General features: G+C 36.2%; 1 protein-coding gene and 1 long non-coding RNA gene across 2 annotated transcripts in view; one reads left to right on the top strand and one right to left on the bottom strand.

Moving 5' to 3' along the window:
- Positions 1 to 27522, bottom strand: part of LOC145665776 (uncharacterized) — a 50443-nt gene that overhangs the window by 7633 nt on the left and 15288 nt on the right. Inside the window, exon 2 of the mRNA XM_081732900.1 lies at positions 2611 to 2799. Coding sequence (XP_081589026.1) covers positions 2611 to 2743 — 133 coding nt within the window. The 5' untranslated portion in view covers positions 2744 to 2799. The remainder of the gene's footprint in view (positions 1 to 2610; positions 2800 to 27522) is intronic.
- LOC145665775 (uncharacterized) lies at positions 16126 to 27136 on the top strand. The gene is made up of 4 exons (XR_014127643.1): positions 16126 to 16703; positions 19896 to 20055; positions 21478 to 21596; positions 24957 to 27136. It is a non-coding gene; the product is annotated as an uncharacterized LOC145665775 (long non-coding RNA).

Genomic DNA, 27522 nt, shown 5'->3' with positions numbered 1-27522 from the left:
AGCTGAAAAATGTAGGCGAAAGAAAAATAGGCAACAAGATGCGGAATACTGAAAAGTTATAAAACGAGGAAGTTAGAAATGTTTTCGTATTGACCTGCCAATACTGACAGAATACCTATGATGATGATGATGATATTCTGCAATTGAGAATTTCAAAACATATTTTTAACTATTTACATAGAAATAAAAATTCCCAATACTCCAAGAGAATTTCAAAACATATTTTTAACTATTTACATAGAAATAAAAATTCCCAATACTTCAAGAGAATTTCAAAACATATTTTTAACTATTTACATAGAAATAAAAATTCCCAATACTCCAATACTCCTAAGGAAATACAACCCCATTTCGCATTACTTTCAATCAGTTGTATATATATTGTATATTTATACCAGCGTTCATCTCATAATTCTTTAATTCTACCAGAATGCGTTTCTTAATACTAATTTATGGTAATTGGATCTAAGATTTTTTATAAGTAACTGTTAAAGTTTAACATTATCTTTTTCTTTCAAGCTTATATCTGACAAGGAACGGACATGAACGTGTCATCCGGACATCAGAAACGAATCTAATCCATTCGATAAACATAACAAAGATATGTTCATGCACAAAAAATTAGGTGCCATGAACAACAGAGTAAGTCCCTGGGGCCCATTAACTCTGTTAGTAAAAAGAAAATCATAGACTCGCAGTGAAATAGCTATTGCATCAACATTGTTCATGGGAAGCTCATGGTTTATAGTTCATTCTCTTCAGCATGAAACAAACTTTCAAGAGATGCTATGTGTTGGGGTCCATAACGTACTTGAACAGGGAAAACTGGCAGGATGTCCCCTTACCAATACACGCTTTCCCCTCATACCTATTCTGTCTATCAGTACAAAACTTGGTACACGCATTTCTTATCCTCTATAGTATTTTTCGAGATACGTTTGGATTGTGTCCGAGGCCACTCCAGAGGGGTCCAAAGTTGATGGGAGAGATTTATGGAGGGAATTTCCCCGACATTCTCCCAATTTTCCCTGTTTATGTATGTTTTTGGTCCCAATACGTAGTACCTCTGGAAAGCTTGTTTTATGCTGAAGAGAATGAACTGTAAATCATGACTTTTCAATGAACAGTGTTGATACAATTTCACTGCGAGTCTACGATTTTCTTTTTACTAATAGGGTCAATAGGCCCCAGGGACTTACTCCGTTGTCCATGGCACCTAATATTTTGTGCTTGAACATAACTTTGTTATGTTTATCGAATGAACTAAAGAGTGACAAACATTTGGTATTTCAGCTAAACGAATAAAACGCAAGCTCTGAAGCGACGTTGCCGAGTAAGAAAGAGGCGTAGCTAAGCAGCCGAACTACAGCGCAATCAGGTGGCAGGGGATGAATGTATACAAAATAAACGTGACAATACTGCAGCTCTCTCATTTGCTAGCAGCATTTAAAGGGAACTTGGAGCTCCGCCTTCAAATGCCAAGATGTTTGTCACACCCGTCATAGGTTTGATTCGGATGTCCGGATGACGCGTTCAGGTCCGTTTCTTGTGAGAACGAAGATAGTTCTTTATTTGTAAGGGCGGACTTTCATGCAAGCGTCAGTTGCTTTCGTTGCTTGCGATTTCTACGTGTAGCCAACAGAAAGTTCTCTTACATGTAAAACCGTACTTAAACAACTTTCTCAATTGTCTATTGAGCCACATCGCAAGCAAAGAACGCAATGGACGCTTGCATGAAAATCCGCCTTAATTGTGAAAGGCAAACTCTTTGTCAAGAACAGCTCTTTAACTTGATCAATATTTACATTCGCTTGAATTGACAATTTAGAAGAGTTTATGTATTATGTTAGAAGAGGTAGTGTGCTTTATTTTCTTGTGACCATATAACAAAACGCAATATTGAAATGTAAAGAGTAGCTTCATACAGCACAGAAAACCTATTGTATTTTAAAAGACTAATATTTTCTTTTTTAGATGAGTTACTTTTAAGCTGGGAAAGCTACACCATATTTCTCAAATGAAAAATAACATGTCAAGAAATTTTACCTTTCTATCATATTTCACTGAATTTCCTATTTTCCCAATATTAATCTTGCGTTTTTAGGAATTACACGTGCGATAATTCTTAGCAAAAACTGTATGTCAAATCATAACATTGCTACATGAATATTATCTATTTTACATATTTTGATTATCTAATTTAGTTGGTGCTGTTTTGCATAAACTCAATTACAGTGTGTACTGAAACAGTTAGATGTGAGTTGTTAAGGGCTCTTGATGTGTATAATAACACAAGCCTAGCTAATAAAGCAAGTTTCAAAATCAACACAAGTAAACAGCACAAAAACTATATCAATATTATAACGATTTAGATGTAAGTTTATTCAATGTCGGTTTGTTTGCCGCTAATTTCTATATTTCTGATCTAAATAATATTGAAATACATTTGAATAAAATATCAGTAACATGAAAGCATTAAAATTCTAGTTGGTTTGAAAGAAAGTAGAAAGAATAATTCCCTTTATAAGTTAATGGGTTAACAAAGATGGCGTAGATATAATAATTAGAGAAGGTTAGAGAAGATGAATGTATGAAGACAAAATGTTTTACCTTTCCTGATGGGAGAATTTCCAATCGATCGTCGTGCTACGTCGTGGAATGTGACTGGCGAGTAGACCCTGCGACTGAGGGCGTCCACTCCTTCCTCGTTGTGCCTGGGAGAAATTGCCTTCAGAGGAAGCATATTGGTCAGCGGTGTCCTGTTCTCCCGAGACAAAAGCCAGTAAGTCTTCACAGCACCTATGCAAATAGAATAAGATATTTATAATCGAATGTATAAGAATTTTTAAAAAGAGTCTTGAAATTAAGGTTTTGGAGTTCCTTTAATTGTATTTTTCACACCCTTCTACATGTGTATACCGTTATATAGCCTAAAAGATTAAAAATGACCTACTTATCATCAATTGCTAAGAAATACCACCGTGGCGTTCGCTGAATTTAAGCAGAGGGCGGAATTCAAGTAGTTAATCTCGTATTCCTTGACGTCAAACACTTAGCCTATATATGCCGAGTTTCATTTTCCTTTTCAGCTTGGAGGATTTGTAAGATACTCTGCTACTGGTAAAAGATAAGACTGCCTTCCTTTGAGAAAGGTATTTTTTTAAAAAAATCCTTTCCTATCCTCTGAGTTCGTGACAAAGAGAACATTCTTTTCTAGTTATAGTGGTTTACACAAGACGAGGATTAGGCTAGGCCAATTTTTAGCAATTTTGGAATTTCGATTTGGAATTGTCGGGAAAAGTTTCCTTTCGGTGAGACAAGAAAAATATTTATTTTCAATTTTTTCATAAAATTTCATCTACCACTCTCTACTGGAGCTTGAAAGTTTCAAAATTTTGGAAATATTTTATTTTGGAGATTTCATTTGGAATGGGGTGGATGGGTTTTCTTTTGCTGAGACAAAGAAAATATTTATTTTCAAGTTTTTTTTTTTTGGAGTTTCAGCTTCCACTCTCTACTGGAGGTTGAAATCCTCAAAAATCACGAAATATTAAAATGTTAGAACTTTCATCTGGAATAAGATGGAAAAGCTTCCACCTAGTGAGACAAAGAAAACATTCATTCTGAAGCCCCTCGTAGAATCCCATTATCCACCCCCACCTGGGGCTCAAAAATTCGAAAGCCTTGAAAAATCCAAACCATGGAACCCCGATATGCAATAGGGTGGAAATTTTTTCTTCTAGGGACAAAAATTATTTATATTCAATTTCTTCACAGTATCCCATCTCCCATCTTCCACCGGGGTTGACAATTTTAATATGTTGAAAAATTTAAATTTTTGATTTTTGAATGGAATTGAGTGTTATTTAGTGAGACAATGAAAATATATAGTTTTTTTTTCATAAAAATGCATCTTTTAATACATTCAAGGATTTAGCAAAATCAGAAGGTTTTTAATTTTTTCAAGTAGGTACTACTACGAGCAAAATAAATGACGCGTCTCTTTATTTTGAAGTTTTTTGAAAATATCTCCGTTTTCTTTATATGTTCTAAATTTCGGAAGGTTTACCCAACAGGACAGGTTAATAACAAACCCGTTTTTAATATTTGTATTAGATATTAGATTAAAATAAATAAATTAGAAGCAAAAAACATTAAATCGACAGAAATCTCGAAAATTACCAACTCTGCTAAAGTAAGAAATTTTGAAGAACGCGAGGGAATTCTGCAGTTCAAAACGAAGCAGCGACATCTATATCATTGAGAGAAACGTGGATTAGATCTACAGACGAAACTTTTAACGACACATTTCTAATATGTCTTACTACATGCATTATCAGCGAAGCAAATAGTGGAAATTACCTATGGAAAAAGACGAATTCTTAGCACAATCGTAATGAAAATTTCTCTTTAACGCAGAACAGGTTCATTTCACGTTAGAAAACAATTAGCTCAGGCAGTTAAAGCAACTAGTCTCTATGCCGAAGGTAGTGGGTTCGAATCTTCCTCGAAGTGCCGTTGTCATTTTTATTAGTATGGTTATTTATTTTTACTTTTTATGTGGGAAAGATTCAAATTGTAAAATATGTGTAAAACTCATGACTCAACCCAAAAAAGAGAAAATGTTGTGGCACTTGCATTAGTGTTTCTAATTTTTGTTTGCAAACAGTTTCGTAATTATTTCCCCTGTGCTCACTGCTCACTACATGCTCAATGGTGCATAACGAATGTTTTCCAGTAAATGGTAATTCTAATTTGGAGAATTTTTATAAAGATTCACAATGTTTCTCACTTCATAGTCTTCTATCTACTTTTTTGGACACTTTGATAACAGATTTCCCTATATATATTTAATTACGGAAAAGTTTTACAATGTATTTGTCTAAAATTGAAATTGTTTTAAATTTACCACATGAGGTAAGTAGCCCGAAGGAGGAGAACTGAAGTAACTGATATTCTACGTAAAAGCAACCTGTTGTAGAATGATTATGCTTCTTACCTTCAGAACATAATCTTTACGTTAGAGAGTCATACAGAGAAAAATCCTGTTTTTTCCTCTCCTATGACCACTCATCTTAAAGCTCTACATGTAATAATTCGTGTCACATAATTTCGGCTCTCCGAAGACATTCATATTTATTATTATTATTATTATTATTATTGCTGAATATGCCACCCTTACATAATGTAGTAACTTTAAACATCTTAGTTTAAAGTGCTTTCTTGAGTAATAATTTGAGCAACCACGTAACAAAATTTAAGATGTATGAAGAGGCACGACGTTTTATTTCCCCCCTCTCTTTTCAGCACCGTCCCAACAGAAAGTATATAATTTCTGACAAGCAGGGCAGACAAAATGAATAAGAAATATATTTAGAGTATCCTTTCCTTCTTCGTGAATGAAATATCACGTAGCATTTTTTATTCTACCGAAGACGACTCTAGGCCGTTATGGTTAGGTAACAAAAGAAATACCTAATATATTTATAGCGCCCCTTATCTGTAATATTACCTCTTCTTTATTTGTTCGAGGCCGCCCTACACAACCAAGGGTGACAAAAAGAATAGGAAAAGTGTGTAAAGATTACAAAGCACTTTATATTTTGTCAGAAACAAGGAAGTGTATACACAGCATTGCTTTCGTTAACAAGTGTTTCACCCTTGAGTCGCTTATAAAATTAGGCAGAATAAACTTTTGCCGATCATTGTTATAGAGGAATTTGTCCAGGATGGTTTGGCGTCGGGTTAATAACGACGAATATCCGGTATGTTTATTTACATCGCCGTTAAAGAAATAGCAAACTTTCTGAAAGGAACTTACTTAGGAAACATCAGATCCTCCTTCTACTTAATTTCATCTAGCGTTCTGAGTGAAAGTTCTATGGGACTATTGGAAAAATATATATTCCCGTTTCCACGCTGATTGTAGAATTTCTTAAGCAGTTATTGAATTACGTTCGAAGCATAGGCGTAAATACCACCCCCGCAACCCTGTGGCGTGGGGACCGCACAAGCTGCAAGGCCAAAAAATATACAGAAAGTACGCAGTGGCGGACCAGGCCAAATTTTCACCAGGGCAAAGTGACTTTTTGGCGCCCTCCCCCTGGTACTAGCCTATATTTTACATTTTACCATAGTGTTTTAAATATTTTAAACCCATTTTTGAAAAAGACATTCATTACCTAGGAAAACTTCACAAAGGATATGGCCCGCTATAAACAATACGAACTCCGGCCCCCCGTTTGGTCTTGTGGCTAGCACGCCTGCCTTCTGTGGTACCGGGTCCAATTCCCGGTGGATTACTGTTGAATGATAAAAGTTGTTCGGATTCCACTATAATTAGTATCCACATCTCCTTTGGCCTAACATCGTGTGCATGGGTTTTCCCGTTTCCTCCCACTTTCTTCATTCCACCATTTCATTCATTACTCATCATCATTGTCTCCTTTAGCCTAACCGGCATAACCTTGGGACGTAAAACTCAAAGATTTCATTTTTTCTCCTTTAGCCATTAAGGCATAACCGTGGAACGCTGAACTCAAGCAAACAAACAAACAATGCTTACTCCCCCGCCACTCTTTATTCTACATGCCATCTCTCCATTTTTCGATACAGCCCCCTTACTACTATGAAAATCTCCTCTTCCATGGTTATGTAATTGCCACTACTTTACAAGAATATAAACCAAAAAAGTCAGTAGAAAACACGCTATAAAATTTACTTTTTGAGGCTCGTTTTGGCGCCCCTCTTTCTCTGGCGCCCCGGGAAGTCGCCCGGCCCGTGGTACGCATAACTAAGGACTGCGGAGGAGAGGTTAACCTTCATGTTATGCCACTGGTTTGACGTGTTTGAAATGTTCAGTGACTGATCGGTTAGTGAAATAATTTCGACGGTTACTGATGTTTAAAGTTTAGCTAAGACAAAGTTACCTAACCAAATACATTTGATATCGCGATGTCACAATTTGATTTTCCTCACATAAAAAAGATAAAAACAATAGTAATAAAAACCCTTACTCGTACTGGGCTCTAACTACCAACCTAATTCGTACAGACTAGTTGCTCTGACCAACTGAGTTTCGATTTCTTACGCGAAAGAAGTCTGTTATATTACGAAGCATGCTTTTCATTCTCAAAACTGTTCGAAGTAATACAAACATGGCTTAAGAACAGGGACGTAACTGAATTACCACTCGATTGACCTTGAGGGCAAATCACCAAAAGGTAGCTATAAACGTAAGTTCAGTATGCATTTCTGTGGAGTTCTGTTCAGTATTCCTATCTGCCAATCACGCTTGTTCGTTGGAATAATATTTTACAAACGTAACCTTTCGATAGAGCACAATGGCAGACCAAAGAGAAGGAATTCTTGACCTTGTGAACGTTGGATACCACAATGTGCAATAAAATTGTCGCGTCTCCTTGAAGTGATATTTTATTGAAAATAACTGTTTTCCTTTATATATCCGAAGTTTTTGAGGGTTTCAAAAGGAGGAAACGTTACTGTCAAACAAGGACACATTTAGGGGTGGGTCCAGGGGGTCCGGGCCCCCCTCTGAAATCCCAAATTTTCTGTAAATTTAGCCTAGTTTTGGGGATTATTTCTTAAAATTTTATTATAATTTATCCTAATATTGAGGTCGGACCCCTCCCGAAATAAATTACTGCATACGTACCTGCTGACAATTTTCAATATATTCGTTAAATAATAAAGTAAAGTAATTAAATTAGGAGCAAAAAGCTTCAACACGAGCTAACTTTTGTCCACTGCCAATATTTTTAGAAGGAATATTAATAGCAAAAACTACTAGTCAATGCTGAACCTTGGAACTTTACCCCGAACAGCAAGTCTATTATTGAGAACTACGTATGAAACATTTTATCAAAACTTATCTAGTTTTTATCTGGCATGTAATTATGTCTCGTCATTGGTATGCCGTTAGTCATTGTAAAACCTTTCAATTGGAAGTGAAATGACACAAACTAAAACAGTTTTAAATCAATAAATGTCTATGTGTAAAAGTAGGTGTCTCTTATCTGTAGTTCTGAGTTCCTTTTACTTTGATCATGTGGTTCGAATTCCACGTTAATCAGTAGGTCCACGTCTCATATAGCCTCGCTGCTGAAAGGGACGCTAAACTAAAATCAACTCAACTCCTTTTACTTTGAAGTGACAAATGAGAGAAGAAAGTATGGTGTTCGAAAAAAATCAAATTTGAGATTTCAACGAATTTACACGTATTATAGCCCCTAACACCGAAAAAGTTATTTTTCGATACATGTCCATCTGGGGTTCGTCCGTCCGTTCCCTACACTTTTCTGTGCACTCGTCTAGAGGCCATACCGTTCAACTTATCTGCACCAAATTTTAGTTTAAGATTTTCATAGTATTACCTATAGTTTCTTTTATTTCCCTCCTACTCCCGACACAAGGATAGTTTCCTGTACGATGAAAATAGAACAAAATATATTTTCTCATAACAGGCTCTAACGATCTTGTTTTCTTTCTTTTCTTATAAATCAATATTTAATTAGCAACCCTACTTTGTGGTATAAGGCATTTATCTGAGAAAAATCTACAAGGGGTAGTTTATACTTAAGGGTGAGTTTTTTCTAAGTGATTTTCTCAAAATGGACTCAAGTGTTTTCGATCATATTTCATAAATAAATACTTCATTAATAACTTAACAATATGGCATAACTCGTTTGTCCAAAAAAAATGCGAGGGGTAGTTTATTCTTGGTGGAGTGTGTTGTCTGGGCGATTTTCTCAAAAACGACTCAAAAGAGTTTATTCATATTTCAAAAATATATATTTCGTTAATAACCTAACAATATGGCAAAACTCGTTTGTCCTGAAAAAAATACGCGAGGGGTAGTTTACTCTTGGGGGTGTTTTCCCTCCACGGTTTTCTCAAAAATGAGTCAAGCAATTTTGTTCGTACTCAGAAATAAATATTTCATTAAAAACCTAATAATATTGAATAACTCGCTTACCCTGAAAAAATCCTCAAGAGATAGTTTATTTGGGGAGTTATTTTTCCCTCACGATATTGTCAAAAATTACTCGGACAATTTTATTGGTAATTCATAAATAAGTATTTCATTAATAACCCTATATTTTAGTATAAGTCATTTCTATGAAAAACAATTACGACGGATAGTTTATTTTGGGGGTCAAGGTTTTTCCCGACAATTTTCTCGAACGACAGGCGATTTTGTTCAAATTTCGCAAATAAATATTTCATTAATAACCAAAAGTATATCTTAACTCATTGTTCGAAACAATTCACAAGAGGTAGGTTGCTCCTAACGTGTTATTTTTGAACGACTTTCTCAAAAATGCCTAATTTGATTTTTTTCATATTTCATAAACAATTATTGCGTTAATTGTTCTATTATATGTGTAATGAAAATATGCTCAAAGTGTGACTTAGTTTTGTAGTGTGGAATATTTATTTATGAAGTCAATGGAAGTTTTTTATTCGATAATCTGACATTCGATGTATTTGAATAATACGACAATTTTATTCGTATTATCCAAATACACACTTCAGTAACAACTGCGGCCTAACACAGTTAAGAAATTGAATTGAAAAAGTTTAGTGCGGTGGCCCTGTAATTGAATATTTTTTGGTAAACTTCCTAGTTTTTTGTGGTAAACTCAGGCTTTTCTTTTTCGAGAGACAAAAGAGAGAAGAAAATATGGTGATTGTGAAAATAGTATATCAAATTCAGATTTCAATAGATTTACATACTTCATAGCGTCTACATACCGAAAATGTGATTTTTCGATACCCGTCCTTCCGGTTCGTCCGTTCGGTACACTTTTCTGTGTACTCGCCTAGAGGCCATACCGTTCAACGTATCTACACCAAATTTTAAACTTAGGGTTTACACAGTATTTCTACAGGAGATTTTCCAATTTTTTTCCTACCGCCTAAAATAAGTGTGATTTACTAACAGCCGAAAATCGAAAAAAAAGCTATTTTCTCCAAAATGGTTTTAACAATTTTGTTTATTTTTCATTAATCAATATTTAATTAACAACTCTATATTGCAGTATCAGATATTTCTCTTAGAAAAATTTACGAGGGGTAGTTTATTCTTGGAGGTGACTTTTCCTCGACGATTTTCTGAAAAAAGACACTGGCAAATTTTGTACACACTTCATAAATAAATATTTAACCTTGCAACATGGTATAAGTCAATTGACTTGAAAAATATATGAGTAGTAGTTTATTCTTGGCGTTGAATTTATTTCCTTAATTTTAAGGCAGAGAGCTATTTTTGAGAGAATAGATCTTGAAAAATAATTTTAAAACTTAGACTTTTGTTTTCGAGACATTCCAGACAAGACGAGACATTTTAAAAGCTATCTCATGTCCAAAACATTTGTCACGTCTCATTTTGGATGTCACAAAGCGCGTCTCTTCTCTTCCTCGAGACATGTCTTATCTCGTGCGCATTCGTTAACACTTGGAAAGGATTATCTTTCTACTCAAAGAATTGTTTTTATAATGGTTGCATATTTATGATAATTGCCGTCAACATAAATTACAGTCCTTTCAGTTGAATTAATTGTTTATTATTATTATTGAAATTAAAATTAAATGGAATATCTAGTTGCACGATTATGCACCTACGCTAAGGAAGAATGATGATGAATGAAATGGTGAAATGAAGAAAGTTTGAGAAAAATGGAAAATCCCAAGAAAACCTATACCCATGCACACGGTATTTGTCCACCTCAAATTTCACTTGGCGCGAAGTGGAATCGAGCCGCGGACCCCATGCACCAAAGATGAATGCTCTATTATTATTACTATTATTATTATTATTAACAATAATAATAATTGAAGTGAGCTTAACGAGTTTCAACCGTCCGACTCAACCAATGTTTGGGTGCCTGTTCGTTTGTCTGCTCCATGACAAACTCTCATAAAAGACATTTCATTTTAATGAATCTATGTAGCAAGTGCCTTCTTTTAGCTTTGAGAAGTAACTATTGCTTGGAATTTGAATCTGCAAAATATAAGAGGTAAAATTAACCAAATAGTGCAAGTTTCCACTCATGTATACAAAACAATTTTGCAATATCAACTACGAGAATCTTGTCCCATAAGGAAGCCGAAACCCTTACACTGGAGAGCCCTCCGAGATTTGATCATTGTCCACACGGACTGAAATTGTCATTTGTAACCAACACTTTAATACGAAGCCCAACATTTCTTTAAAATAGACCAAAAATTCGAAAGTTATAAACATTTTAATATTTTTGCCTTTTCTCATAAGGGGGCCGTATTAGCCTACACTGAAGAGCCCCACGGGATTTGATCATTGACCACTTGGACTGAAATTCTCATTTGAAACCAAAACTTTAATATGAAGCCAAAAATTAAACTTTTACATCAATTTAAACTGACTGGGTTCCGGTTCACCCCACTATTATGTTTAGTTTAGTTAAGTGGTAATTTGTGACAGCTTTACATCATCAAAAGAATCTTTCACCCCCCCCCCAGAACTTTGTGCTGGATCCACCACTGGAATCAATAGGCACTTTTCCTATTCTTTTTGCCACTCTTGTAGGGGCTCTCTCGTACAAATAAAGAAGCGGTAATATTACAATCAAGGGGCGCTATATATTAGGTATTTCTTTAGTTACCTACCCCTAACCGCACAGGGCCATCTTTGGTAGAATAAAAAATGCTACGTGATATTCAATCATGCAAGGGGAGATGATGCTGTAAATATATTACTTATTAATTTTGTCTGCCCTGCTTATCAGAAATTACTTTCTGTTGGAAGGATACTAAAACGAGAGGGGCAAAATAAAACGTCGTACCCCCTCCTACATGGTTGCTCAAATAATTACTAAAGAAATCATTTTAAACTAAGATATCTAAGATTTAAACTAAGAAATTAAGATATCCTTACATTATGTAAGGATGGCATATTCAGGATTATTATTATTATTATTATTATTATTATTATTATTATTATTATTATTATTATTATTATTATTATTATTATTATTATTATTATTATTATATAAATGTTTTTGAAGCACCGAAATTTTGTGAGACGAACAGAGGAATGTAGAGGTTTAAAATGGGTGGTCATAGAGAGGAAAAACCAGGATTTTTTTTTCTGTCTGACTCTCTAACGTAAAGATTATGTGCTGAAGGTAAGAAGTATCATCATTCCACAATAGGTTGCTTTTACGTAGAATATCAATTACTTGAGTTTTCCTCCTTCGAGCTACTTATCTCATGTGGTAAATTCAAAACAATTTCAATTTAATACAAATACATTGTAAAACTTTTCCGTAATTAAACATCTAGGGGAAATTAAACATTTAATAGGAAAATCTTTTATCAAAATATCAAAACAAGTAGATAGAAGACTATCTAGTGAGAAATATTGTGAAACTTGATAAAATTCAGGGGCGGACTGGCAACCATAGGGCCCATCCTGCTAAACTGAAATGAGGGCCCACTGTATAAAAATGTAAAAAATGTACTTGGCATTCTTCATATGTATTACATATAAAAGTCCATCTTCGAATCCATAAATAGTATCCCATATATTCATACAAAAACAAAACATTAATTACAAAAAATCTGAAGTAGGAACATTTTAATAGTAACTCATACAGTGTGTAATTGGCATTATCATTTTTTATTGTAAACACACACAATACCGGAATTGGTGCTTTCAGTTATTTATATAGTGCTGTTGTTTTTTATGTAATGAATTTAAACCAGTTATTTAAACAAATGAATGAATGTCATGTTTTAGAAAACCCAAAATATATACATGTGTAATTTTGACATGATTTTACCCATGTCTGTTGGAAATTCCAAAATAAAGACTGGTGTTTCAGGAAATGCCATCAGATTAAAAAAGAAAAGCAGTAGAGGAGATATAGACATTTGGGAAACGTTAATTAATTTTGAGGCAATTTTTATTGCGTTTTCATGTAAAATAGCATATCTGGAACTTTTTTTTAAGTAACCAAACCTGTAACCTCCCTACTTAACGAAGATCCGTATTTTGTCATAGCTTATCTGGGGCTCCCCTCCTCCTTGATACGTAAAAATATCACTTACTTCAGTCGGGAGTCTGCTCGCGAATGTGCTGCAAAATCTCTCTGTACCTGTCTTTTTGGCGAGAAGAAAATGTTGTAACCCACATACACAAACTCGTATAAATATTGCTGTATAATCTCGAGGAAGTACGCCCCGCTCTTAGCAGACAACTCCCTCCCCCCAAGCGTGTCAGGTGAGACAACAGACATGGCGTCAGTGTTGGAAACTTGAAAAGGCTGTAACTTTGTGGCCTCAATGCACCACAAAGAATGCGATTGGAGGTAAATTTGCGATAGATTTCGAAACGCAAAATTTTCCTTGACATAAGTAAGTCATAATATCATATCTTCATGTCGCAGGAAGATTAGATATTGTCTATCGTCTAGTGTAGTCCGCCCATTCCTCGGCTGGCCCCAACTTCTCTTTTCATATGAATACCTACTTTGCACATCACAAATAATTTTTACATTTTACTACACTTTTATTTTAAATTAACTTTAAATAACTAAAGGGAAGTTTACATTTACACGATATACACACTTTGACTAACAGCATAAGTATTCAGCACTTTTAGAAGTTACACCAACGCTTACTGAGCCCAGTGCCGGCAGCTAGTGCTCTCAAACGGGTCAGGTCAGGCTTCGTCGGGTCAGGGCTCGAGTCGAACCTCCTTGGGTCACAGGTCGGGTCAGGGCTGCTCTAGCCACGGGTCGGCTTGGGTCAACTTTCTTATGTGCTGTTTCGGCTAAATCTTTCTCGGGTCGAGAGGGTCGCGTCGACTTGACCCGACCCTCTCGACCCGAGAAAGATTTAGCCGAAACAGCACATAAGAAAGTTGACCCAAGCCGACCCGTGGCTAGAGCAGCCCTGACCCTAGCGTAGGTGACCTGACCCGACCCGTGTCTCAAGCAGGCTTGACTCGACTCCTGACCCATGAAAGCCTGGTCTGACCCGTTTGAAAGCACTACGCGGCTGCAAACAATTCAGTTAATTTCGTGTTCGCCTGTTAAAGTTGTGTATTTTCAAGTAAAAATAGCCATAAAAGATAAGCCACAATTGATTGAAATCATCCAAAGACGTGGTGTATACATTACAATTTATAAAAACCTTAGACAGAAAAAAAAAACAAACAAAAAAACCTGGCAACTGTCCTGCAGTACTCGAATGAGTCACATCACACTCACTTATTTCTTGAGGCTTCACATTTTCAAATAGCCTACGTTGTTTTGGGTCAGGTGCAGCTTTTTGTAAATCACATCTTCCTTTGTGTTCTCGCTTTTTAGCACCACTTTTATATATTTTTTTTACAGTAATCTTACAATCACTCCTACCATCCATACTGACACAACCACATCTGTCTTCCACGACAAACGACACGTAACTGGTGTTCCAATTATTGAATTGCTGCTATCGGATTTCTCTTCGATGTAATATACAAATAAAACACGAGCCGAGGGCAGCAACTTCATAGTAATTGTTTGAGGTTTGTATAAAACAATCGTTGATAGTGGCGACTAATTTCTTTTCGCTTTACCGCACTGAAAAAGCAAAAACAAAACAAAAAAAAAAACCAACGAAGCTTGATCCGATTTCTTTCTTCGAAGCTTGGTCTGAGGACAATGCAGTTCAAAAGCGTTCCGGCTCCACCTCCACTTTTCACAATAACAATATCTACGAAACTATTGTTTTTTTAAAACATCGCCACTCGCCGGCTTGTAAAAGGACCGGAGTAGGCAATGGTATCCAAATCTAATAACAGCCTGAAATCTACTGTGTTTCTTATATTTTAAAAAGTAGTAATTAACGTGCTCGTTTTTAACAGGTGCTGTATCACAAACCCCGCAACGTTTTAGGGCCTGATCGTCTCATAGACGGAACCTTTTCAAATCGATAAACGTGAAAAAGAATAAGGTCTGTTCATGAAAGTTTAACTTTACGTCTTTTTTATGCAAAACACAAGTTTGCGGAAGTTAACCCTGCCATATTTTTTATGCTGGTAGGTTTAATTGAGCACATCTTTTTAAAATTGGTGGAGGGGGAACACCTGTTTGGGGGCCCTCCCTGCATTTGCAGGGTAGCAGGGTGGGCCAGTCCGCCCCTGATAAAATTCTCCAAATTAGAATTAACATTTACTGGGAAACGTTCGTTATGCGCCAGCGAGCATAACGTATAGTGAGCAGTGAGCACAGGGGAAATAATTACGAAACTGTTTGCAAATAAAATTAGGGACGCTAATGCAAGTGAAACGACTTTTTTTTTTGGTATCGTCATGAGTTTTACACATATGTTACAATTTGATTCTTTCCCACATAAAAAAAAAATAAAAATAAATAACCATACTAATAAAAATGACAACGGCAATTCGAGGAAGATTCGAACCCACTACGTTCGGCATAGAGACTCGTTGCTTTAACTAACGTGAACTGAGCCTGTTCTACGGTAAAGACGACTTTTCATTACGGTCGCGCTACCATCTCGTCCTTTTCCATAGATAATTTCCACTTTTTGCTCTATCTTTACGTTAATACTTGGCATATATTCATATATTTGGAGTTTGCAGATAATGCACGTAATAAGACATATTAGAAATATTTCGTTAAAAGTTTCGTCTATAGATTTAATCCATATTTCTCTCAATAACATAGATGTCGCTGCTTCGTGTTGTCCCTCGCGTTCTTCAAAATTTCCCACTTTAGCAGAGTTGGTAATTCTCGAGATTTCTGTCGATTTAATGTTTTTTGCTTCTAATTTATTTATTTTAATCTAATATCTAACACAAATATTAAAAACGGGTTTGTTATTAACCTGTCCTGCTGGGAAAACCTTCCGAAATTTCGAACATATAAAGAAAACAGAGATATTTTCAAAAAAGTTCAAAATAAAGAGACGCGTCATTTATTTTGCTCATAGTAGTACTTACGCCGTCGCTTTCAACGTTCTCTCACCAACACTCTGCCACCTGTCGGTCATTAAGTGCAACTTAAGGCATATTACTGCTACATATCGAAGCAATTATCCAACTTTTCGGCATTTGATTGCATTTTTAGGGCTTTTATTTGATCCTTCCTCGTAGTACTATTGAAGTACGAAAATGCGTTAGTATTGAATGCCGTAAGAGTCGCTGAAAACCAGTGGGCCACTGGCAGGGAAATGGTCGATTCGTCGCCACAGCGACGTATCGAAGAGTATCGCCAGTGGGCCGCTGGCAGCGGAGTTCCGACAAGTCGGATAGAGATATGAAGCAGCGGCATAGTGACGGTGCCACCACGTGACAGTGTGTACTTCGTTGCAGTCCGAGCTTCTTCGATTCGCCGAGGAAGGAACGCGTCAACATCGCCGCGTGCATGCGGAAGGAGGACTTCATTTGTTGTTTACATGCGGGTCTCAAGTGTGGCGGCAAGTGGCAAGATGTGCAAATTATTTTTGTTTTATTTATAAGGAAGAAGATACATTAGCTACTATACCAAACTGTTGGATATCTGAACACGAAGGAAAAGAAATTGCAAGATGGCCATCATATGCTGGAACAAAACGACGAAGACATATTATATTCCATGAAGAACCAGATGAGGGAACATGGGATACCTACGAAGTGGCAGTAAAATACACTGATGGTAAGATTTTTAAATTTACTTGCTATACTCGCTAGAGCAAATTGAGGAAAATTGTAAACTTTGCGTAGAATAGGGTTTAGAAATGTACTAAATTGTTTGCAACGTACTAGTAAGACACTAAAAAAAGTATAGCCTCGAAATAAAAATATGCACATACCTCCTGTATATTGTGAATCAAATAAAGGCGAAGGGTGTAGATGCCCGACCCCCATATAGGCTACATAGTACTGGCTTTAGGTTAGGTAAATTTTAAAAAGTTTGGTTTACAAATGATAAAATGAACTCCTTTATGGTTTGAAGATCATTATCGTAACACATTTAGGATCTTGTACTTCGAAAACTAATAGAATTCGTACTCGTGCATATATGGGGTCAGTTTATTTTACACCCTTGTCAAATAAAAGTGTGGTCAATGTTCCATTAAGGGGGTCCAGTGTCTTTGACACCGCTTCTTTCTATTGATTTTCGTTTGATTGCATAATACAACGTTATATTAGGTTAGGTTAGGTTAGCTTAGCTTAGTTTAAGGGGGTCCAGTGTAGTTCTGGACCCCCTTAACGGAACATGGACCATAAAAGTTAGTTAAAGCTGTTCTAGAACGCAGACCACATATTATAAACTCATGAAAGGTTATAATTGTGGTTCGCTTGTCTTACGCAGGAGCGTTGACCAATTGGACCTGTGTCTTTCTGTATGCAAGGACTATGAGAGTTCCAAAAAAGGTGCTAAACCAAGTGAAACGTGAGTGAAAGGAGAGGATGGAGAGTGTAATTCCCTCCTGTTGCAGCAACCCTTAAAGGGAAGGGGCATTACTCGAGCAGACGCCTCTATCAAATTTTCACACTTTTATTGCATTTTGCGATTTCTTCTTGCAGAGCATGCACTAAATGAGGAGCTAATGCTTAAACCATGAACAAACTTGTGCTAGGTGGCCACTAAAAGTACGAATGCCATCTAACCGAGTCAGTGCAGGAGCGCAGCAGGGCGGCCCGATGGGTACGTCTGCAGGGAGCAGGCGCGTCAGCGAAGGGGGGCATACGCGTAAACAAGAATGGAAAAATACTTAAAATGTCCGCAATAATTTTCACCTTCAAAAACACTTAAATAATCGAAATAACTCTTACTTTCAAAACGGCTTCACTGGTTTCCCGGGTACAAATGGCCCCCTGCGAGAAGTAATTCGTCTGTTTTGAATTTTTACGTCTTTTCCACACTTCGCATAGTTGATTTCACGTTTCAACATACCATGACGCTGCAAAAACTTTATAATATGGTGCTCTTTATCACACAATTCTTTGTAATAAAATAGTATGTTTGCACTATATTCATCGCAAATTGACCATTGCTAACACGAACAGAACATTCCCGCCGTTTATTTCCACCTTTTTCGCATTCTTGTATTCTTCCGCTTCATTAAATAGTTACACTTATAATACGTTCACTCCCATTCAAAATGTATTTCAATATGATATCTAATGGCAGAAATTACTTATATTCACACTCTACTTCGTTTACGAAAAGTGTTTGACATCGTATTTTACCTATAAATTTTGTTTTTGGTAGAGCCGTCTGCTCGAGCGAACCCACGGAATGTTCTAGATCACTGGTCCGCAACACCGTCACAAAATTGCAGCCCGTGCAGTCTTCGTTGAAACTGCTTAAAGTTACCTTTTGGACCTGTAATTTCTACTGTTTTGTTTCGAGTTTTTTTTTTTTTACTTCTTTCTTTCTTCTTGGAACTCTTAATTTTGAATTTCAACATAATGGTGAGTTGCCACAATGTTGTATCTTCATTAATAACCGATAGATTTTTAAAAAATACGTTAGCCATTTCCTTAACTTATGTCCGGAGACAGGTAATATCCTCGGATCGTTCTGTAAGAATTCTAGCTTGAAAACAGTTAAAATTAGGTTCGTTTGCTTTAGTAATCGTAAAATACAGTTTCTTATAATGCGAAAAATGGGATTTATGCCCTTGTACTTAAAAATGCAAAGACTGTTACAAAATATAGGTGATGGTAAACGCTGTACTAAGCTGCAAACTTAACGTTCAAAAAATTATATCTTATTTGTTAATAATGGTACAAAATAATGGCAACTCACACGTTATGTGGAGGGTGCAAATTAAGATTTCCAAGTAAAAAAAAAACCCCTCAAAACAGTAAAAATTACAGGTCCAAAAGGTCCCCTTGAAACTCTCAGAGCCCTGGTAAAACTCTAGAAGAACTCCTCTAGTTCTACCATGAAGAAAATGCATGAAATACCGCATTTTCAAAATGTAGGTTCCTTCCCACTACCATCAGGTTTAAAAATTAGGGTTCACTTTACCAGACGGTCTACTAAATAGAAAATTTGTTACAACTTTAATTACACTTGCATATGTACCCAGATAGGGACTCATTCGGACACGAGTGCAGAAATGTTTTGTTTAGCCATGATAATGTTATCAGACAAGAATGGTTTTTATATTACTGGATTGGCCTTGAAAAGTGCAATTCACAGCAGTCAATACCGGACAGCAATTGTTCGGAATACAGACATGCGTATCGGGCTAATAATATATATTTTTTTTTTTTTCGTCAGCAGGCAACAGTGTCCAAATGATGGATATTAGTTTTCAACATACGTTGTGTATACATCAGTGGATGTATTGTAAAGTGGGTTTCCTCGTAGTCTGATACTTAGCGCGATTGCCTTCAGTGCGCGTGGTCGCGAGTTGGATTCCCGCTGGGAGCTCACCGTGAATGGAGTGGTTCGAAACCCACTTTAAACTGTAGGTTCACGTCTTATATGGCTCTCGCTGCGAAAAAGGGGCGAAATTTTTAGCGTTGCACTTGCGTAGCTGATTCCACTATAAGAAGTACACATTCCTCAAAAACTTCATTAATATTTTTGTTCCAGATTTTTGTAAGTAAATAGTCATTATTTGCATATCTCGTTTATAGAGTTAAACCTTTTTTTTTTTTTTTTTTTGCGTCTGCACAGTCTATTTAGTTATTAAGGATTTGGAATTGATACATTAAGTCCTCAATGAGTCTTCCTTGTCCTAGGATTAAAAAAATTTATGTGTTTCTCGGCTATTTGCTGAGTTAAATTTGTGTTTATAACCTTTCTCTAACATAAGTCAGAAAGTTTATCTGTACCTTACCAGTTTGAATACTTACACAAAAACGTTGTTCGCTTGTGTTTCAGATTCGGTTGTTGACCGCAGTGGGTGGAGAAAATGTGGAACAGTGTGCAAGAAATGCTCTGAGGAAATTGATGACAGGCGAAGCAGCTCTGAGAGTTAACATAACTGGCAGTAACGCCAAGTTTTCCTTTGGAAAATCTTTGTTGGCTGAGATTCTTCGAGGTAAGCAAAAAAAAAAAAAGTCTTAAACCATTGTCACATTTTACTATTAATTACGTCTAGTGTATGTTAGCAGGTCCTAGTGTTGATGGAAGGTAACAAAGAGATTTTTAACTAGCTTCTGCTCTCTCGTACAACAGGAGGGGGGGGTGAAACTCCCTGTAGAGGGGTAAAAATATAGAAAAACGAGCATTTTTATTAAAAACTACTTTAATGGATTGTTCTCTGTTATAAGAGCCTTATAAATGTGCAAATATAAATTGAAGATTCCGGGATATTGGTTGGGAAGGAAGGGGGGGGGGGTATCGGACAAGATGAAGGCAGAAAATGAAAGGGAGTTGCTAGAACAATGGATTTTGATGAATCTGAACGACACTTTCAAAGGTTTATCGCGAGGTCTACTTTTCGAAGAACCTTAATACTAGTAATAGTAACTCGTGTAACGGAATGAGCTTAGAAGCCTACTTCAGTGCTAGCTGTTAGCAACTATAAGGTCAACACTGCGTGTCACTGTCTGATGGCAAGCGAGCGTACCCATGATAGTGTTTACAGTCGGGGGAAAATGGGAATTCTCTGAATATACAAGAAAATTCGGGAGAATGGTTTATTACTGGTTTAGGCTATGAAAAATTACTTTTTGATGTTGAATGAAGAGTTCGTGGTTGGCAATATATAAATTATTTCCAGAAAAGGTGCATTGCATTTCCTAACACAATACCTGTAGATTGGTACCAATTCTCTTTCTTGTACGTTGTGTTTCGGATACCCTTTATTAGAATACATGGATGAAAGTTTGTAATTGTTTGTGTGTTTTCACATAAGACATAAAATAACTACTATAAAGGTTCTTCGAACAGTAGACCTCATGATAAACCTCTTATGACATAAAAAAATCCATTTAAATCGTTTTTAATATTTTTTCTTTTTTCCGCATGTTTGCCTCATAGTTTTTTTTGTTTTTTTACCCCCTTCTCCTTGTCCGATTTTCTTCTCCAACGAACTTGTACCTAACATAGTTTTGTGAGCATTGATGAAAATATCCTGCAGTATTTTCGAGATTTTACTTTAGCTTTAGTTCCCTTTCAGGGACATTTTCGAGGAGAAAAATAGTAATTGGTTTCTCGAGTTCAAGAAGTACAGCATGGGTAAAAGCATTAAAAGAGCTTTGAAATATGCTTCATCTACCTATTGTACCTATATTAAATCTCTCCTTGATAGTCATCGGTAAGTTCTTTGGACCACTTTTAGCCAATTGCATTTCTGGTGTTATTTTGTCTGAAAAGCTCAATGGAAAGAGAACGAAAATAAAAATGAATACTACAAGGGGATTATCTTTTACTGTTAGTTAGTCAATACTAATATTTTACAGTGCGCCATTTTTGCTCTACTTTTGTACTCCTAAATCAAATTCTCTGCATTTTCCAGATGTTGTCGCCGCAAACCTCCCAGGATATAATGTCACAACACACCGAATTATACACATTACACAAAGGTGGTTAAAAGGTGCGGTGGACAGGAACGGAGGAAGGGAAAGAAGACGTCAGGTATACTTAAGCAGTATATTTTCTAACTCTTTAGGCTGTAAAACATGCATAGCTCAGAGCAGTAAAATTAGTTACGGGCCTAGTATTTTTAAAACTAGTAACATTTGTCTTATTTTATTCACCGTTTGACTCTAAGCTTAGAGTTCTTGTTCACGCTGTATCACATTTAAGCTCTCTGTTCAAATGTTTGTATATAGGAAAAGAGTACTTACGAATATACACACGAAGATATTGGAGCAAGCTTTCGGTATAAGAAACCAGAATCACGCAGACGAAAACCCTTAGGACGTAGAGCCTCCACCGGGAATGGAACACATGTCGCTCGATTAGCAGTCGGTCACTTTACCGACTAGATTACATGTTAGCCCAAGGTCAGAAAACAGAGATTATAAATTGCTTTATTATTATTTTTTTAAAATAAAGAAGCTTTTTTGGGGAAGAATTTAAATGTTGGTAACTTAATTTTTTCCTTTGCAAATTTACTGGCTTATAATGTCAATCTTTTTTTTTTTTCAAAAACTGCTCTATTCAAAGACAAAAAAAAAAAACAGCTTTTGGCACAAGGCCGCAAAGGATAGGTAAATTTCTTTCTAGCATGTATTTTATTGATGCGCGACCTATTGCACGGACTTCTCTTGATAGATTGAAATATACAAATACTGAGAAAATATCTTCTTCCCTCGCGTCACAGTTTCCCGAGTGGAGAAACCTCGGTGGTCGTGTGGTTAGACGCGTTCGGTTGCTTTTCCCTGGCTGTGGGGCTCGTGGGTTCGATTCTCGTCTTGGGCTTGGGTGTTGCCTAGTGTCGTGGTTGTTCTTGTGGAATGTATTAAGCGGAAATCAGTAATCGGTAATCACAAATCAGTATATGTGGTATGAGTGTGCAAGAAATTATATTAAAAAAAAAAGTGGTCTAAGGCATAGGTTGAGTAATGCAAGGGTCACTAGTTCGATCCTCGTCCACGGAAAAATCGCTTTTTCTTTTTTTAATTTTGCTTCTTTGAACGGCCACCACTTTCTAACGGTTCGTTCTGATTTTCACACACATCTAGTATATTGTTAACCTCGACATTTTGTTCAAATATGGTGCAGATCGGTTCATAATTGTAAAAATTATGAATTTTTCGAAAGTTCAAATGGCCGCCGTTTTCAAATGTTTCATCCGATCATTGTGGCTAACGAACTCATTAATACGACCAATTTTTGTGCCAAGTTTGGTTTCAATCCGTGAAAAATTACGGCAGCTAGAGCATTTACAATAAACGTTATATATATATATATATATATATATATATATATATATATATATATATTGGAACTAAGGGTGGTTTTAGTGTCAGGGAGTCATGATCGGCAAAATATATAGAAATTTTCCGGAAGTGCCGACATGAGAGTCTCTGCAATAGGCAATTTATAAGAAACTACCTAAAAATCAGGGGAGGGGAGGGGGGTACAAAGAAAACTTTCCCTAGTACAAACTAAGAAATTCTTCAAATATCTTTGTTCATGTGTCTCAGACTTTCTAGAACATGCTTAAGGAAGCTCATGTGCACAATTTCTCCTAGTGTGTACTAAGAAAAGCTTTCTTTTCATCTTCCTGAAAAGTTTCGTTTTTGGGCAATGGTTATTACTATTATTATTTTAATGCTACGTCCTGGAGGAAGGAGTTACGTAAATGATTAAAATATTATGATGATGATATGATGCTGATACCGAAAGGTAGCTACATTTTCTTTGCGAGCATATTCATAAAAGCTATTTCCCCTATTTGATTTACCAATTTGCCTTTAGACACCTTTCGTTTTTCTGTATGTACATATATGCAATTTTAGAAACAGTTTAAAATTTTCCTGTGGTAATAATTGTCCAGCAGTTAGTAAGCGCAGACAACAAAGAAGTATGTATTAAATGAGTCAACGAGACAGATGCACGGGTTTGTATCATTTTTTCACAGAATATCTTCTAATTTTTCAATACCGTAGGGATAGTCTGAATCCTGGTTAGCCCTCTGTAGTTCAATGTATTGTTGGTGTTCGTGACCAATCATGCAGGATGTAGAAGAAAGATAGATTAACTCTGTATCTGTCATCACTATTTATATGTACTGGGGTATTTCCCTAAGAATAACATAATTTTAATTCGGTGTATAATAATAAATCACAGCCATATTCGATCCACTACTGGATGAGGCCTCTCCCCAGAGGGAGGAATTGGTTTACTGCTCCCACGCTGGGACCAGACGGGTTGGGAGAGGAGAGCCGAAGCTTTCACTGTGATCGTCACTATCTTCATTCATAACAGTTCCCCAATTGCGTTACGATGCTGGGTGGGCATCGTTCCAGACCCACGCCTTGGAAACCATCGCAGCGCCTGGTATCGAACCCGGGAACCCTAAGTCCGTAGTCAGCGACGCTAACCACTAGACCACCGGGACGGTCTCTCTCTCTCTCTTTCTGAGAGAAAAAGAGAGATTCTCACCATTCGGTTTATTTGATAATATATTTTTAGTAGTTTTACTGCTTAAGCACCAGGTTGTAATTGAAAACTAAAAATGTACTGTTTCCTGAGAAAATGGCTTCTAATCTTGCTAAATGTCTAAGTTTCTCAGAGCTTTACTTAGTTTTACCAAATCAGTGTTAAAACACTATCTTTACAATTTTTTTCTTAACACTACATTCTTAATCATTGCAGAGGAAAAATAGCCTTTTCTGAAGTTCCCGTGCACGATAGAACTGTACAAACCTCAGTCGTGTTCTTAAAGGTTGTAAAGCAATTTCAGAAATGTCCAACAAACATTTAATAATACTATTTTAGCCCTAACTACTTTCCAATACTTAAAATTGTAACAATACATTTCTGATACAAAAATGACAATTTGATTGCGAAAATAAGACAAGTAAATTCAGCATTGTTAATAAAATTAACTTTTGCAGCAACTCCAGTAAAATCTTATGATTTAGCACCAGTGACACCATGATTTGAAAGGGCCCATGATGTAACAAATGAGGGCATTTATCCAATTTGCCAACTCTTTTTAACATTATTTTTCATTTCTTCGTGATTGAGATTTTACAAGTGTTAGTTTTTATCCCGATGTGAACTCCCATCTTTCCGTATACGTATACGTCCATGTAACGGCATTCTGTCCTATTTGTTCTAGAGTCTGCAGCACTTGCTGCTGGCTTAAGTGTGGGTTTCAGACTTGTTTGGATCAACTTTTATTCCCTTAGATGATTTAAAGAAAAAGTTCTAATACACAGAAATTACAAATAACTGGTCTTGCACGAAATTTGTTGCTAAACTATACTTAATGAAATCTAGAGTTAATGTGTAATAGAAGCATTTATATTTCTTTTACAGAAAAAAAACTCCTATTGAGTACAGATGCCTAAAAGTCAACACCGTGTTTTATCTTCAACTGCATACAAAAGAATAAAGAGAGAGGTCAACCGACAGTTTGAAGATATAGTGGCAAATGTTGAACTCTCTAGGAATAATGAATCAGACAGTACCATTGTTTGTGACAAAGATGATTTTCATTCCGTACAAGAAAACAGCACATGTACATCAGCACGTGAAGTTAGTGTTAGTGACATCGTGAAGTCGTCTTATTTTGGCATATTTAAAGTAAGAGAGCTTTCAAAACTTCCAGTGTTTCAGGTTGAGAATAATGTAAAGAAATGTGTTCTTTTGCCTACAGACTGCGACAACTTTGTATGCATTCCAATGTGTCATGAAATGTAAATGTAAAGGTATTATTGACAATTGGACTTTAAGGTGTTGTCATCATTGCGTAACGCAAACAAAAATAGCTTAATTGTACTTAAATACTATAGTGGATGGATGTACTTTGCTCACAATATGTACAGATTTACGTGTCTAGAATGCGCATTTTTTCTAAGATAGCGAGATGCGTGCTATATACAGAGTGATTCGAACAGCGTTGTCCTAACGCGTTTTTTTTTTCTACATTCCATATGTTTAACATGCAGATTTCGACATGTTTCACTACAGATGACATGTACCATTGGTTTAGATCTGCTTTTGTCTCGACGTTTGCTTAAAATTATGTTTAATTCCGGTTAATACTAAATCTTAACATTATTCAATTTCGTGTGGGGTTATTTCTCTTTCTCGCGTTCGTACACTACTCTGAACATCGTTTTTAACATTTGGACTATAGTTTTGAATTTTGGCATTACACAGGAAATTACAAAAAGCATTATACGTTCTTAAAACAAATGGAAAGCACTGGTATTTTAAACAATGCTGCGCGATATATATTCAAGATACAATTTGTTTTTCCGACTTTACCGTAGCACAGCCAGATAGGCATATGCATGCACATGCACGTTCTACACCCGTAAATCTTGTATTATTTTTTCAGTCGTAAAGGGCCCTGCCCTTTTCTTATGGAAAATGGATCTCGGTCAATTTGTTATTTCTAACTGTGCCACTGTTCCCACCCACCTGGAAAACCGGGAAAAGTCAGGGAATTCACCTTATTCGTGAAAAGTCCTGGAAAAGTCAGGGAATTCCATGAAAATCTGACAAAACCTGAAAAAGTCAGGGAATTTCAATATGAGTTTATAACTTTCAAATCTAATTTTTAACGTTTTATAATGCTAAGCAGGAATTCCTTCTGGTTCATCGCAAGACGAGCCAGTAGTTTAACATTTTTTTAAATGATGTTACGGCGTTTAAACGACGAATATAAATGTGCATGCATAGTATACCTCTGGTCCGAAGAAATAAAGTTCCTTTTTTACATTATCTGTAACCCTGGAAATTTATAAATTGCGTCCTGGAAAACCTGCAAAAGTCAGGGAATTCGTGCTTGCCAAATCAGTGGAAACCCTGTATGCACAAACGAAAGGTCTTGATGTGTAGATAAAAAGTCTCTATGGGCACAAATCTCTAACAATTATATTTCTCGAGTTATGTGGGTTTAAAGTCACGCGATGTCATGAAAACCGCGTGATACATTATTCGTCAAAAAACTACTTCGGAGGATACAGAGCCAGTTAGTCAATGACATCAAAGCTAGCAGAAACTCATAATGGCATTGGCTAACTGGCTTTCGATCCCCTCGAAACTGCATTTTCGCGAATAATGCATCACGCGGATTGTCGAAGTAGCTTGTAGTTCACGATGCGATCCCAGACGTTGCGCAGTCCCTCATCTGTGGCCGTATTGTGAACTACAAGCACTTAGACAAGGTCAGTCCACTCATGGGCACATTGCAGTTTTATTTCACGCGGTTTTTATGACATCACGTAACTGTAAACCCATATTACTCGAGAAATATAATATTTAGAAATTCGTGCCCATGAAGTCTTTTTATCTACACTTCAAGGCCTTTCGTTTGCGCATACTTAGAAATAATTTGACCGAGAGCCATTTTCCATAAGAAAAGGGCGGGATCCTTAGAATTATATTTTTCTTGTGATATAGCTTGAAAATAATGACCATTTGCACTTTTCTTTAGATTTCCTCTTGTTTTGTGTTTATAAATAAGCGTTTGTTTGAATAAAGTGAGATTTTAGTTGTAATTACTTTCTTTGGTTCTTTCCAGATCTTATGCCTTCGTATATTTACTTTAAAATTCATTATTAACTTCTGTAACACTCGCAGTGATGCACAATCAATGCATTATTTTCTAATAAGGCTAGTTCAATTTGCCACACAAATGGAGGTGAGAACTCGTGGTTCGTAAGTGCAGGATCTCTCATAATTTATATTTACAGTTTGTGCACTTTAGTCTCTACAGTCAAACATTCCAGCAGGTAATAGCTTACCAACATGTATATCTTAAATCTAAAATCGAATGATGTGTGTCACGATTGAAAAGGGTTTATTTTTTAACTCTGCTTGGCAACACGTCTTAATTCTTATCTCCTTGATTTATTTTTTACACTTATTTGTT

The sequence above is a fragment of the Thermobia domestica genome, chromosome 12, assembly GCF_964235325.1.
Source record: "Thermobia domestica chromosome 12, izTheDome1.hap1.1, whole genome shotgun sequence".
NCBI lineage: Eukaryota > Metazoa > Arthropoda > Insecta > Zygentoma > Lepismatidae > Thermobia > Thermobia domestica.
This window is presented reverse-complemented; position numbering and strand designations above follow the sequence as displayed.